This window comes from Syngnathoides biaculeatus, chromosome 6 (assembly GCF_019802595.1).
Source record: "Syngnathoides biaculeatus isolate LvHL_M chromosome 6, ASM1980259v1, whole genome shotgun sequence".
Lineage (NCBI taxonomy): Eukaryota > Metazoa > Chordata > Actinopteri > Syngnathiformes > Syngnathidae > Syngnathoides > Syngnathoides biaculeatus.
In genome coordinates, this window is record NC_084645.1 from 20,492,288 (window position 1) to 20,508,288 (window position 16,001).

The following is a 16,001-nucleotide window of genomic DNA, read 5'->3' on the forward strand; positions in this document are numbered from 1 at the left end:
GAAAAGCGTTGGCCTCACAGTTCTCAGGACTGTGGTTCAAATCCCGGCCCGGCCTGTTTGGAGTTTGCATGTTCTCCCCGTGCCTGCGTAGCTTTTCTCCGGGAGGGCACTCCGGTTTCCTCCCACATCCCAAAAACATCCATTAATCGGAGACTCGAAATTGCGACTGTTGTCTGTCTCCGTGTGCCCTGGGATTGGCCGGCGACCAGTTCAGGGTGAACCCCGCCTCCTGCGACACTTGTGAGGAAAGGCAGCTAACAAAATGGATGGATTGGTCCTCGTCAGTGCAAAATGTCAGGCCTCATATATCGCACATACCAGAAAATACCACGACATGCAAGATGGGTATTTGCGATTAAAAGACAAGACACACAACGTTCCCATAAAACTCACAAAATTACTTTTATTAAGGGACAAGTAAAAAAAGTACATGATGTATCAAAAAATACAAAAGCGCTTCATCTAACGTGTAAGCGAAATCAATGCATAGCAACAGTACATGCAAAGTCTAGCGTGGGGGATCCTACTGATCGTCGCCTAAGCTACGGGGCTCAAAAACGGAAGGCGTGAAACTCTACCAGCTGCTCAGTCTACGGCGACACACATCGAAAAGTCGTGACGGCGGGTAATAAATTAGGTCGCCCGCGATGCCAATGACGAGGAAATAAATAGAGAACACTTCACAAGTATGGACAACTGAGTCATTTGATGCCGCGCAAATCTCGCAGGAGAGTTTGCGTTAAAAACATAAACAAAAAAAAAAAAAAAGAGAAAAGCTGGAAAGAATTCATAGCAAGTATCACGACTCGAGAAGCAGGAAAATAAATATGAAATAAATAAATAACCAAACCCCCATCAGGGCCCACCGAGTCTGGCAATATTTACAGTACACAACCTGCCCGCTGCTTCCCAACTACAAGGTGAAATTTCATATTAGTGTTTATTATCTTTTTTTTTTTTTTTTAGAAGAATACCACGAACATACAAATGACCCCGAACAATCACGAATATCCATACAAAACCTGCATTGCTTTTGACGTGGGGGGTTGGGGGGGCAGTGCGAGGAATTTTAATGTGCTTTGGCTTCCGCTTGATGAATAAAGTCATCTCGTACGCTCACTTGTTTAGATATTAAGTAAAAAATAAGATTAGAAAAAAGAAAGAAAAAAAAAAGACAAATGCAAGGCAGCCTCGGATCATGCTGCTCAAAGGCATCTCTAATATTCCTGCACAATAATCGAATTATTACGCAAGTGAGCTGTGGGAAAAGTCGACAAAAGAAATACCCCCAAAATATGTTGTTTTTTTTTTTAAATAAAATACACCTCTCTCTCAAAGAGGTTTTACAAAATACAAATTGTCAAGGAAGTACCTAATAAGCACACAAGTGAGGATCGCGACATAAAGAAGAACATTGGCATAGAATTCCAGCTTACATATGAAAGTCATTTGCAACATTCATTCCATACGCTTCACCACTTGAAGGCCCGTCTACCAGTACACTCTTTTCGATCAACTAGTAAGACAAGCCATGGCACTGGTGGAACGGCAACAGATTTTCCGCTACTAGTGCCACTTTTGGCCCATGAGAATGATCTCAAACTGAAAGTCAGTGTACAACTGTCGACTCGCTTGGTAGTTCGCAGTGTTAGCTAGTAGTGCGCTGACGTCAACAACAAACGCGGTTTTGGCTCACTAGTAACACGCTGCGGTACTACTAGACTCCCAAAGTTGCCCTACAAGTGTTGCACAATAGCGGAAAAAACATCACTAGTCTTGTCTTACTAGTGACGACAAAGCATGTCCTAGTACACGGGAGCTTGAACTAGATATCATGGGCAAGGGATCAATGTTCCAACAGCTTTCCATAAGCTTCTAGAAAGTTACTTTCATATCATATACTGACCGGGAGTGACTGATATTGATAATATTGCTGAATGACTTTGAAGCTGGTTCGTTGTTTTCGCTGTCGGGTTTTGTGTTGTTGTTGTTGTTACGCAAAGACTTTTTTTTTTTTTTTTTCACCACTTTTCTCGGGTTTGTCTTTCTGTTTACATACAAAAATAAGATCAGAAAATTTGATCCAAAAAAAAAAAAAAAAAAAAAACAATTTCCCCCAAAAAGTTAAGATTTACATTTTCTATAAGGCCATGCAATTTATTCGACTCATGCAACAGATCGTCGGCGGGGGGGGGGGGTCTTTTGGATGAGTGGGCACGAAAATGCACAACGTGTTGTTGAGGCCACAATAAATAATTGCCACCGTCATTATTATTATTATTATTATTTTCTGTCTCCCTCTCCCTCGTTCCTCATATCCCATCCGGAAGGAAGACGGCAAGTGCGGGTAAGGCTGGTGCATTTGCTGTTGAAGCTGTGAATCGGCGCGCTGTCAAGAGTGGCGGCCCGGCGCTTGTGAGCGCGTTACGCGAATCCCGTCCGCAAAACGCAAGCAACCCCAAACTGGGGCGGGAACCAGCAGAGTTCGTCCGTCGGCCGGCGGTTTCGGACGAGCCCTTTGAGCATTTAAAACGTTAACTTCGATGTCCACTTTAAAGCCGTCCTACTACGGCACGCGCATTATCCGCACTAGTAATACGATCTGGGGCACTAGCAACTTTTTTCCCCACAACTAGTGAAGCAAACTGCACAAGTTGACAGTGACATATTGTGTATTACCAGTGTGCAAAATGGTGGTGGGGGCGAATTAATATTACCATTAAGACTCAGTCGTTCTACTAGTGCACTGAATTGTCCTACAAAGCGCGTACAACAGTATTTTAAACTAGCGATCAAAGATAATGAATAAATGCTCAAACGGTTTTCTATATCTGTCATCGTAAAACACTGAGTGGGGTGGAAAATAAAAGTATATGAAACAAAAACAAAACAAAAAAAAAAAAATCTCTCAACTGTCAATGATCCATGATTACAGAGGATATTGAATGCAAAAGAAAATAAAAATAATGGAAGCTTGATAAGAAGCGTGTCCGTCATCTCAATGCACGACCGTGAGGTCGACGCCCCAAATGTCGGTTGAAGAAACTTAAAAAGTAGCACCGGTGTGTGGCGGAAGAAAAACGGGGGGATGGGGGGGGGGGTCGTCTGTATTGCATCATGGAATCAAAAAGTCAAAGTCCAGCATGTACGGTAAGACAAAAAAAAAAAAAAAAACGAAAAGACGAGATGATGGTCCATTTGTCGGGAAGGGGAGAGGATGAAACGGGACAGGATGAAAAACGGGAGTCCGTACGGTGACCGTCTTAGTGCGGTGATTCCCAACCCGTTTGCAAAATTTCCAGATTTCCTTTCTGGCGGGGAGAAACTTTCCAAAGGAATTGACAGGCATTATACTGCCCCCCCCCCCCCCCGGTGGTCGAGTCTCTCTCTCTCTCTCTCTCACACACACACACACACACACACACACACACACACACACACACACACCAAAAGGTGCAGCAACGAATGCTTCATAATATGCAAACTGCTTAATTCTTTACTTTAATTGTATTGTTTGTGTCTTTTTGTAAAGTACGTGAAATAAAATGTCATTTTCACAGAACAAAAAAAGTCTCTTTTGAAGGAGGCTGGAACGAATTAATGGCATTTGCATTCATTTCAAAGGGGAAAGACGATTTGAGATCGTCCCTGAAGCGTGGTCCCGGAATGCCTAAAATTCACATCGCAAGGCATCCGTCGCCGGGTTTCCGATGGAAAGTTTCCCGCTTGGAATAGTTCTGAAATCCCAATGGATATTTAACGGAAATGTTCCGCCATTTTGCAATCGTGTAGAAATGATCCAATTTCGCTGAAACTGTAGCTTCATTATTTACGAGTTGCTCTCGCTCTGCCGGCAACAGACGACGACAGGCGCGAGAGTGACGGCAGAAGGTAGAAAATGAAACTTTTGGTTGGGAATCAGCGCTGGAACGTAACAAACAAAAAACTTCAGCGTGGTGACGGAAACATTTTCAGCTGCTTTTAAACGCAAGTGCTGGCAGGAGGACGACGGAGACTTTTTGCCACTTTACCAGCCTCCTTCTGACGTCGTCACCACGCTGACACGTATCTGCGCCGCCGTCTCCTTCGCCGGCTCTTCCTCCGGCGGGGACGCCACCCGACCGACGGGAGCGCCGCCCTCAACTTCCAACTCTTCCTCCTCCACCTCTTCGTCGTCGTCCTCCTCTTCGTCGTCCTCCTCCTCCTCCTCCTCCTCCTCGAGCTGCTGCTGCTGCTCCTGCTGCTGCTGCTGCTGCTGCTGCTGCTGCTTTTTGCGACAGCACGGTTTGAACAGGTGGGGGTCGATGAGCACCTCCCCGAAGCGACCCTTGTAGATGATTCCGCAGCACACCTTTTGTCTGGAACGAACATGGAAACGATCAATAAACACAATCTTTTGGGAAATCGATCAATCGAAAGTTGTACAGCGAAGCCCTGCGCGTTTGCAAATTCGCTGATTTTACTCTCTTTGGAACCTTTTCTCCGATATTCCCATACTTTTGGGTGAATTTGCCATTTTTGTGCCCAGGCCAAAGCGATAAAGTGGCGCCACCTTGTGGCATCACGCTGTCGTCATTCCCGGCGTTTTGAATCTGGGTTTGCGATGTCCTGTCCTCGTGAAAAAGGAAGATAACGAGCGAGTACCATTGATGAGCGTCACGCGAAGGCGAATTGTTCGCGTCCGTCCGTTTCATCTAGTGTGCAGGTGTCAAACCCAAGGCCCGGGGCCCAGATTTGGCCCACCACATGATTTTATGTGGCCTGCGAAGCCACATCTAGAGTGTCAATTTCCATGATTCTTGTAAAAATCTGTACCAAAATTGTCATATATCATAAATGATAATGCTGAGATATTACAAGCATTTTTGTGTTACCAAACATGAATAGTTGAAAAAAAAACACACTACCTTTGATTTCTGATTCCAAAACTAGTTCATAAATTGATGATGTGAATACGATGAGGTGATTAAATATTTTTGTTCCACAGTCATAACGGCCCTCTGAGGGAAACCGGAACAACAACGTGGCCTGTGAAAAAAAAAAAACGAGTTTGACACCCCTGAACTAGTGTGTAACGTCGCTTCCGTCACATGATTGTGTAGCTTCTAGATGCACGCGGTGATGATGCTTTGCGATTCGCTAAGTGCTTTGCCGCCACCTTGTGGCAATTACAAATCCCTTTCGGGCGCTCCACCGATACAACCTGAACCTGCCGCGGAGAGTGGAAATCTGCAAAATGGTTTATTGCCCATTTGGGGGGGGGGGGGGGGGGTCATTTTCGCATTTGAACGGGGAGGTCAATAAGGCAAAAATGTCTGTGCGCGTACCACCTGCTTTCACTAGCGCTAAGTACGTACGTACGTACGTACGTACCTCTTCCAGTAGGTGAGATCCAGGAAGGAGAAGACGGGCGAGGGGCCCGACCCTCGGCTGAGTTCCGTGTCGGAGCCGTCGTCGGACAAGTTGCTGTAGCTGGGAGACTGAGCCGGCGACGCGCTGGACGTGGTGCTGTGGGCGTCCGAATCTGATGTGGGGGGGAGACAGCGACAGGGCAACGCGTTACCGACAACAACTTGACCTTGACGTCCGCCCGTCCGTCCTTGAACGGCAAAATGCGACGAAAATGTCCAAACTTAACTGTTTCTTTTGAGCTCTTTCTGCAGCCTGTTGATCTGGCTCGGTCGGGCTTTCTTGGCGACGGACTTGATCTTCTTGGGCCGAGAGGTCAATTTTAGACTGGGGCCGCCTCGCGCATCGACCACCTGCAAGGACCACAAGTCGATCACATCTTTTTCAACCGTGTTCCTCTGCCCCCTACTAGTGATCTTTGTCAGCCATCGTTCTTGCGCACAAGTCTGAATTTAGAATTTGGCGTCGTCGTTGGTGTAGTACCGTGTTGTGCCACAACATGCTGGGCGTGCTGCGCTCTACTGGGAGAGTTGAAGGTCAATCATGAAGCACCAAAGAAGAGGCAGTAAGTGTTCCCTCCCACCCCGAGAGCAGAGAATAAATGCCAACGACTCACGTTGGATGCCGTTTTTATACAGTCCGTTGCTGCTCTGCGTGGAGTCGAGCAGCAGTTGTCCCAACATTCACGGCTATGCTCATTCCCCTTCGCCCCTCTTTGTCATTTTGCGTTGTGTTACGAGTTGAGCGTGCAGACTTTGATTAGATTCAATAATCCGATCTGGCTGAAATTTGTTTTCTGTCAACTTCAACTGGAGGCGACAAACAACTTGAAGCGAGCATTCTTTGGATCTTTTGTGGAGAATCATGGCAGTGACAATTTTTGTTTCATATTTGTAAAGTGATGTTATACAACATTCTCCGATTTCATGATAACGGGAGAGTGCGATCAGGCACTAAAAGTGTGTTTTAATGGGTTTAATTTTCTTTTAATAATGTCAAGTGTTTTTTAAGTGTGTGGAAAGGATAAAAATCCATCCATCCATCCATTTTCTCAGACGCTTATCCTCACGAGGAGTGTTGGCGCCTATCCCAGCTGTCGACGGGCAGGAGGCGGGGTACACCCTGAACTGGTCGCCAGCCAATCGCAGGGCACATGGAGACAAACAGTCACACTCGCAATCACACCTAGTGGCAATTTGAGAGTGTCCAATTAATGTTGCACGTTTTTGGGATGCGGGAGGAAAGCGGAGTGCCCACCCGAAGAAAAGCCACACAGGCGGGGCCGGGATTGAACCCAGGACCTGCGAGGCCAACGCTTTCCAGCAGACCCACCGTGCCGCCAAAGGACATACATTTTTTTTTTTTCCCCCATATTGACAGCCCTTCACGTGCGTGTAACATGATAAACAATCATTCGGACTCACATGATTCCAGTTCTTCTTGGTTCCCACAGGCAGCTTTTTCCATCGCTTCACCAGGAGGACACAAGCGTTGCAGATCTCCCCGGATCGAGTTTCGCTCAATCTGAAAGACGAGTTCTCGTTAGGCGTGGGGGGGGGAGGGAGGGGGGGGGCCACCCTGCGGTCATCTTTCACGCCGGTCCCGCCGCTCTGCGCTTACCCAAAGCAGCTCCTGAAGTCTTTCTCGTAGCGCTTGCTGTCGGTGAAGCGCGAGCTGGACGACTTTGCGCGGCAGATGCAGCAGCCTTCCAAACTCCGGTACATTTTCGGCTTGTGAAAGCCAAACATCTGCGAGCCCAGAAAAACCCAATCAGAACGCTTTGCGGCCCGTCAATGCCGGCCGCCATTGAAATACACACGCTTGTGACACGTACACAGCTGGGTCTGCCTTAAAAAAAAAAACATCCACTGCAGCTGTCAACTACAGGACAGTGCAGCGCGCTAAAATGCAAGATAGAAAAAGTTAATTGATTTCAGCAGTAAATAATAAATGATACACCCATTACTATTGGAAAACACTTTGCAGTTTTTCACCTATAGGTGACTTTTGGTAATGTTCAAATTCCTTGAGATGTCGGATTTTGTACGCTGTTTTCCCATAACGCACCATAATTATGGGAAAATCTGTGTTCATTGCTATTAGTTCTTTTATGGCATTTTGTCAAAATTAGCGGAGTGATCACAAACAATTTTGAGCTGCCTTTTTTTTTTTTTAGATGAGAGTGTGATGAGACAAGTTCCTCTGGGAGTGACAAATAACTTGAAGCAAGCACACTTGACCTCTTTTTTTGGAGAACTGCAAGTCTTTTTTGTTTCCTCAAAGACACTTATACTTGTGCTGAGCAATACTTGAAAAAAAAATGATCATTAAGTTTAAATGTAGGCGGCACGGTGGATCAGCTGGTAAACTGTTGGCCTCACTGTTCTGAGGACCCGGTTTGGACCCTGGCCCCACCTGTGTGGAGTTTGCATGTTCTCTGTGCGCCTACGTGGGTTTTCTCCGGGCGGTTTCCTCCCAGATCAAAAAAAAAAAAAAAAAAAAAAAAAAAACATGATGCAACATTAAGTGGACACTCCAAATTGCCCCTAGGTGTGATCGTGAGTGCGTACCCCCAATAAACCAGAGGTTTATCATATTAACATGAAATTGCAATTGGGCACTTGGATCCATTCGTTGACAGAATCAGCGCACAGTTTTGTACAGTATTGCATTTATTTCACGTGTGAATTAATCCCAAAACGGGATGCTTAGTCACGAACGGAGGAGCCCTGAATCCATTTTTTCTTGCGTCGCTCACTGTGACCCACATGGGCCGCCGGTGCTGTTGGGCGTGTGTATGGCGGGCAGGGTGGGGGGCGGGAAGTAGGTCAACAGTCAGACAGCGTGTCAGACAGATCATGTCACCATGCTGCGCTCTCGGCATGCACGCTACGGGTTTGGCAAGTCCAAAACATTATCGAGCACGCACACCCGGGTCGCGGGGAGGGGACGCAGACGCCCACCGAAAGTCCGACGACCAAAATGAAGGCGACGAGCGCGCCCGCTGTAGAGGGACGCCTCGATGTTGCTGGGCAAAACTGGAGTCTCCCAAGCACATGGCGAGCACAACTGCGGCAAAACCTGCAAAGCCGCCCCCCCCCCCTTACGGTTTTTTTTTTTTTTTACTCTTTGCCATCAATCCTGGGGGGGTCTTCTGACAGTAGAAAGCCACAGAGATGGCACAAGACACGGAGCGCACACTCGGATGAGTATATCAGCCACCGTTTCAAGTCGGGAATACGCGCGGAATGGAAGAAAATACTCTTGCTACATCAAAGTAGTATTAATTCCTTCAGAACACACTTAATATTTTAAGGACATTTTTCACTCCCCAAAAAAATAGCAATGCATTATTTACTTAACAATTACAAATACTGTAAATTTGTTCACCTATCAAAGTAGGTGATGTAAAATGACAAGCACAACAATTATCATCTCTTCCACTAGACGGCAGAAAGGACGTCATCATATCCGCACGTCCACTTTTTTGTGACATTTTTGTTTGGTACCAGGCATCAATCAAAAGTAAGGTGTTTGCTAGAGAAGAGAAAAAAAATGGTATATTTTACACACCAAAAGGATAGAAGCAGTAGGAAGTGATTGTTGAATGACATGCGGCAATAACCACAGCCCCAAATATGAATTGCGGCACAAGTTCTATTAAACGCACAATTTGGATCGAGGAAGGATCTGAACAGCATTTGAAACTCTGACTACTTAATCTTGTTGTGTTATTTACAGAAAAAAAAATTAAGTTTTTTTTTTCTCCAGACAGACCAAGATATCAGAAGGCGGAAAATAGCAACGCAATACTATAGCAACAAATTACATTTTTTTGGTCAGGGGATTGAATTATTTTTACAGTGATGACATCTTGGAGCTCAACGTTTACTCCATGCAAAGTCCTGTAATCTTCATCATCTACACACCAAAAAAAAATGAAATACTAACTTCTTGTTCCCGCGTTTGAAAGTGACTTTAAGGATTAATTCCATTTTAAAGGTTAATTATTATATTTTTTTTGCAGTTCCCCGACACCCTGCGTAAATGTCACAAAAAGCCCATTCGTGTGTCGCCCGCGATGAAGTCAAATCTAAATTTGAAGGTCAAATGATTGTGACGAACGCCATTGTGACCTTGAGCAATAACGTAAATATGTCACATGCGTGTACTGCCGTGGGAAGCGATGACCTTTACTGCTTTGTCGTCCTGACAGGGAGCAATCACATGATAATCATCACGCTTCTGCAGATGGTTGAAAAATGTAAAGTTGATTTGGAAAAAAATAAGAATAATTATGTATTGTCACCGTCTATTGTCCTAGTTAAAGCTGCTGTCTGTAAATACTGTCGCCCCCTAGGATGCAATGCAGTACTACAATAACACAAACTCCTCCATTGATGACTTGTTCATGATTGGTTGACATTTTTTTTGAAGGACAGCCAGTGAAAGGGAGGAAAACGATGGATTCTTTGGAAGAGGCAGTTGTTATGAATTCAGCATTACTGAATCATTTGGGGGCATCCATTGTTCAGACGGTGCTGTTGATTTTACGTCAGCTAAAAAAAAAAAAAAACATTTTTCCTTGCAGTTCAAAGGGCCAGGCTTGAATTTATGGCAATTATCATGGGAAAAGGATGATCACGCATCACGTATACAGCAGATCTAAAAAAAATAGGTAAGTCAATGAAGCAAAATCTTGACTACTGCAAAAGGTCATTTAGTAGCTCCGATGTCAATTTTTTTTTTTAAATTGCATCCTGGTGCCATTTTGTTAAAATGTCAGCCTGCTAGTATTTGTTGCTAAATGCTTTGTCTGAGATGAAAGTCATCAAAGTCAGCAAAAAGACAAACTTGTACATATGATGGAGGAGGTTTCAGCTTGCCTCCTTCGACTTGAATTAGTTTTCCTTGCATTCCTATCGCGTCTTTTATTTGGTTTGTCTTTCAACTCCTGCTGAGAGTTCTTCTGTTTGTGCATACTTGTAAATATTGCTGCCGTCAGTTGTTTTTGAGCCCCGCGCGATGAATAAAGCGCCGATCCACAGAGCGCCGCATCCTCACGGGCGGAGACGATCTCCGCAGCGGACTCCGGGGGCTGTGACGTAACTCAACATGGCAACGCGCACGCACACTTGAAAGGCGGCGGAAGGAGCGCGCGGCGGAAGGAGACGTGATACGATTATTTTTTTTTTTTTTAAAGTCCCATTTAAACCTTCTTAAAAGTGCAACAAATCACCGTCAAAACCGGCTCCACCGGTTCCTCGTCGCTCCCCCGACTTGTTTCTCTCGAAATGAAACGTGCAAGTGGTCGTTTTGTTTCCCACCGCCCACTCTTCGGCCGAGGCAGCATGGCACGCCACACGACCTGCTTCATGCGCGCCCATCTTTTTTTTTAAATAACGCCACTACTACAAGCTCAGAATACTCGACGAAGCCTGCTTCTTTTCACGACGCCAAGCCAACAAATTGGCGTGAAGTTTTAACACATTTCCCACTCTTGACCTAAACAAAAGTGTAATGTGATATTCGCTCGCTTTCGCTGCAGTTTTCCCACTTCAAAGCGCGGAGAAACGCGCGAAGCCGTCGGTTAAGCGTGTGTTTGTTTTTTTAAGGCGCTCGTCGACAAAATGGAGGCGAAATGTTGCTGTTTTAAAAGAGTGTTTTGTTGACAGCGTGCGGCCGCGTGCTCTCGCACACGGGTGGGCGTGAGGGCTGCTCCCGAACTTGGCCGGGACACACGCCCCACTAGCGCCACGCTAAGCGTCGCTAAACACATCGATTCAACTATTTATCGCCACATAAAAAAACAAACAAACAAACAAAAAATAATAATCAACACTCACAGGAAAAAAAGCTCGACTTGATTCGACATTTTGGAGCGGTTTGATACCGTTGCCGCCGCCCCCCACCGGCCCGCGGCCGCATTGCCCGACAAACAGCAGCCATTGCACGCGCAACGCAGCTCGTTCAATTTCCCCGACGCATTTTCGACATTTTATTTCTCCCCCCCCCTTCCTCCTCCTCCACTTTTGAACTGCCAGGCCGCCTTCCCGGCGGCTCGCGCGGATTTTTTTGGGCGACTTCCGAAGACCGATAACGGCCGCGGACGTGTTTATAACTTCGCGCTGTCGTGCGGCCGTTAAAACGGAAAAAGAAAGCACGCCAAGTCCCGAGGAGTCTTGGAACAGTCCGAATCGTCCCAGAACCGCCGGCTCGCGTATACGTCCGAAACATAGTGTGGAAGCGAAAAAACCACACAAGCAAGCTGCTCACCTTGCAAAGTTGCGTAAAGTTGTGCGAAACACGAGTCGTATTCCGTCCGGGGTGTCGTGGTTGAAAACCGGACGGCGTCTCTTGTTGATGTCTGCCCTGTGGGCCGGACCGGAGAGTTGTGGACGCGACTGCGCATGCGCCGCCCGTACACGCCTCCGTTTCGGAGTCTTCAATCGCGCTCATTTGCATAAAGGACGCCGTGACGTCAGCGTGCGTCTGCGGTCTGGTGCCCATATATGGACGGGAAGGTTGCGCGGGAACCGGTTGCTAGGCAGCCTGGGAAAAGGGGGCGGGGCCGCCTGCTTTTTAATTACGCGGCCGCAAGATGGCGCGAGGCGGACCGCTCGCTTCACTCTCGGAAAAGAAAAACCAAAACATTGAATTTTAAAAGCAACACATTACTACCACTTGTTTTTTTTTTTTTTTTTAACCAATTCCGAGTCTGAAAAGAAGCTCGTTTTTTTTTTTTTTTTTCCACAAATACCAAGTCCATAACCCTTGACCCCCGTGCTTCCTTTATCCACTTTCTGTGCAATGTCCAATGTGTTTATTGGCAGTTATGGATTCATGCAATGCATGCTGACGGCATTGCAGCTTTGGCAAGCGTTCACTAGGCCACACCCCTTAAAGGCACACATCCGTCACAAGAATAGTTCACTTCGTAATCCCAAAATGAAGGTGAGTAAATGAGAGAGAAAAAAAAAACCAAACACATTCCACTTTTTAAAATTTGTAGCTTTAATTTGTGACTCTACATTTTCATAAATAACCATCATTTATTGCACTTTCTAATCTGTATTTGAATGACAACAGAGGCTCGGTTGAACGGTGTTTGCGGGACAGCGCAGGGAAAAAAGACGTCGTTTCGCAACTGGTAAAATGAATCGCAGTACACGCGGCGAATATCGCGATTTCATCGTTCTCGCAATACATCGTCCTTTGAAGTGCGCACAAAGCAAGTCTGAATTCAGGGCGCAGTACCGGGTTGTGCCACAACGTGCCGGGCAGCACTGAGCGCTACCGGAAGACAGGCAGCACATTTAAGAGGGAGAAGAAGTTGCAGAGAAGGGCCCACCACGCTAATATCCAGTTATGTCATTACGATATTCCCACCGAACAAAGAATACTGTTCGCCGGACAACATGTGAAATTGCCTCACCATATCAATAATCTGGCACAAAACATTTTTGTTTTTAATTTCCATGTAACTTCCCAGTCATCCCGATCATGGCTTTACTTATCAAATTTCTCATTTTCCACAAACCATAATGAATTACTTTCGCACTTATGTTATTTGAATGTGAGCATTGTTGAACATGCGCCACGTCTTCAAGGAGTTGCAATGACCGCGTACATTTACTGTTCATTTACGTTAGCCCGTCTATGGTGTTTCACATTACATGCTAGCATTTGGCTAGCGGCAGACGAAAATATATGAAGAATCAAATGTACAATCTATGCTTCTTATTTGGAGAACTGTGCTAGCAAGAGGCTTTTTAAATTTTTGTTGACTTAAAGGGATATTTTACTGCACCAAAGGAATATATTTATAGTTGTGTTTAAATATATGAGATATGAACGCAGATCTGGAACGTTTGCCCCACAATAAACGGGGGCTGACGCTATCATATGTTGTACTTTTTACAATTTAGCGCTTTGAACAGTTCCATGTAAGACAAACGTCAGGACCACCGTCCACAGGATCAGAACCTGTAAATTTGACACAAACGTGATGCCTTTTAAATTCAAAATATGTCACAACACTGAGAGATTATTAGATGAGGCAAACATGTTCACGACAAGAAGAAGAGGAAGAGTTGACCTGAACAGTTTTGATTCCGATCAACGCAAACAACGTGACGTAAACCGACACGGGGGGACGCGCCGTCCCTTCGGCGCCGAAAGGACCAAATGAGGCCCAAGTCCGGACCGTCGGGACCGCGATGCACTGGAGACAAAACAAACACGTGCGGGCATTTCGTTTTAAAGTCCGCAGAGTGCGAGCGGCGACGGCGAGAGGAGGCTTGGTGACCGCCGTCGCGATAGAGTACACGCGAGGGAAAAAAAAAACATATTTTTAAAAAAATTGCACATTACTGTACTGTCCCACATTACTGGTGGACACCAGCGGACGCTCGGAAACTTCAGTGAGCTCAGTTGCTCAATTTAAAACGTGAAACCAATACTACATCAGGCCAGTGGTGCCACTTAACCTCTTACACCAAATAGCATCCATCTATTGTCATAGCCGCTTATCCTCACAAGGGGCACGGGGAGTGCTGGAGCCTATCCCGGCTGTCAACGGGCAGGAGGCGGGGTACTCCCTGAACTGGTTTCCATGGAGACAAACAGCCAAAATGTTTTTGGGATGTAGGAGGAAAGCGGAGTGCCCACCCGGAGAAAACCCACGCAGACACGGGGGGAGAACATGCAAACTCCATGAAGGAGGGGCCGGGATCGAATCCAGGTCCTCAGAACTGTGAGGCCAATGCTTTACCAGGTGATCCACCGTGCCACCCCAAATACAAAAACAGGGAAGAGTTTACGCCTACAAAGTATACTTCATAATACTGTACGCACAATTTGGACATGAACAATTTGGGAAGATATTAAATTTGATTTGAATCACTAACATGACACAAAAGGTTTTGACTTTTTGGATTTGCGCTGCTGAAGTTTTCCAGCATGTTGTTTGGCACTGGGGTGACACCCACAAAATGCTTTTGTACGCTTGACACCCGCATTTGACGGAACCTTTTTTTTTTTTTTTTTTGCTCGCTACAGGAACAAATTTGTCCCGCAGAAAATGGCGGCGCCGTAGCGACCATCGTCGATGCACTTTCACGCCGTTTTACAAATACAAAATGAGAACGGCAGCTGCTGTAGGCCACAACGCTCACACGCATTGTTACGGAAATATCTGACACTGATATGATACATTGATTCTATTACTGTATTTAGGATTAAGGGTGTGTAATAAGTGATCAATAACGGTAAATACTTCATTTTAAATACATCATGGTAAAGACAATTTGGCATTAAATGTTTGACATATATTACTTCATGTGTTTATTCTATTTCACATTTCTTGCAACCTTTTGATTTCTAACAGCTGACAGTAATTCAAATATTCATAAGTAAAATGAATTAAATTTCAAGAGGAAATTCAGTGGGCCATGTCCCATGACTGTTGTTGAAATAACCACAATATGATTTATCACATCGACTGGATTGACGGACCGGTCGCAGTTGCGGGTCTAGTCGGCCTCTCGCACGAAGGTACCCGGGACGGGCTCCGGCACTCCTGCGACCCCTGTGAGGATAAGCGGCCCGGAAAAGGAACGGATGTTCAGAAAAGCATTTGTACTGTTTTGAACACGCAATTCGATCTGTACTTATCCATATTTGTTGCTTTGATTTCCGCTGTTCACACTTGAAATTAAGAATCAATACGAGCGTATGTGCAGTATTGAGACCCGGTAAAAAGCTATTAAGAATTTTGTGTTGCTGTTTTTTCCATTAATGACATTTCAGTAAATTTCAAAGGGGAAAATCGATCGAGCGTGCACGTAAAAGTAGTTACGAGCTCGGCGCCGCCGAGGCTTCCAGCGTAAAAGCCAAGCGTACAAAAGCAGTACTTTTAAGCGTCGCAGTCACGTGACAAGCTAAAGGAACAGCAACGGACTGGGGGGGGGGGGGACGCTGCCCGTGTGAAAGCTTCTGTCTCAGGATTCTGCCCCCCCCCCCACACACACACACAGTGTAATGACACGAAGGAGGATCCGACTACTTCACGAAGCAAGTACAGTGTGTAAAGACATCTACAAGGCAAAAGGTTTTTTCGAGCTCACACGGCGTCGCTTCTGTCCACGGGCGCCGTTTTCTTTTTCGTTTTTTCTTGAAATACAGCGAAAGAGCAGTTCGGGAAGCCAACGTGGCGGCGGCGCGCGGGCGAGGCCCCGTCAGAGCGCCACGCCTTTGACCAGCGACGTCTCCAGCGTGACGGCGAACTCGTTGAGCGTGCGCAGGATGCGCGAGAGCGAGCGCACGGCGGCGCGGTCGCGCATCAGGGCGCCGTCCTCGTAGGTCCGCGGCGTGAGGGGACACTCGGCCAGAAGGGGGAGCCACTGGGAGAGGAGGCGGTCCCTAAAGAGGAGCGCAGGTCGGCAGCCGGTTAGACGGTCGACGGCTACTGCGCGTAGCTTTTGCCATGCTAATTCCCGTTCTCCCGTCTGTGGCGTTTCCTAAATATGTCTTTCGTTAGATGACATTTTATGGCTTGCTGGAAATTTTTAATGTCAAGATGCTATGTTTAA

At 46.2% G+C, this 16,001-nt stretch overlaps 2 protein-coding genes across 4 annotated transcripts in view; both read right to left on the bottom strand.

Moving 5' to 3' along the window:
- Nucleotides 1–383: 383 nt before the first annotated feature.
- On the bottom strand, nt 384–11,820 carry sinhcaf (SIN3-HDAC complex associated factor). 2 transcript variants are annotated; one of them, XM_061822132.1, is made up of 6 exons: nt 11,686–11,820; nt 7,030–7,157; nt 6,834–6,933; nt 5,639–5,762; nt 5,374–5,524; nt 384–4,358 (listed from the first exon to the last, which is right to left on the bottom strand). In XM_061822132.1, exons 2-6 carry the CDS (start codon nt 7,155–7,157, stop codon nt 4,028–4,030), a joined length of 834 nt encoding a protein of 277 aa, XP_061678116.1. In that variant the 5' UTR covers nt 11,686–11,820; the 3' UTR covers nt 384–4,027. The 2 variants fall into 2 exon arrangements, with proteins under 2 accessions (XP_061678116.1, XP_061678117.1); XM_061822133.1 differs by lacking the exon at nt 11,686–11,820 and adding an exon at nt 11,256–11,348.
- Nucleotides 11,821–12,434: 614 nt separating this feature from the next.
- Nucleotides 12,435–16,001, bottom strand: part of LOC133501929 (DENN domain-containing protein 5B-like) — a 28,861-nt gene continuing 25,294 nt past the window's right edge. For both annotated transcript variants that reach the window (XM_061822129.1, XM_061822130.1), the window contains exon 21: nt 12,435–15,831. In XM_061822129.1, coding sequence (XP_061678113.1) covers nt 15,648–15,831 — 184 coding nt within the window. In that variant the 3' untranslated portion in view covers nt 12,435–15,647. The remainder of the gene's footprint in view (nt 15,832–16,001) is intronic.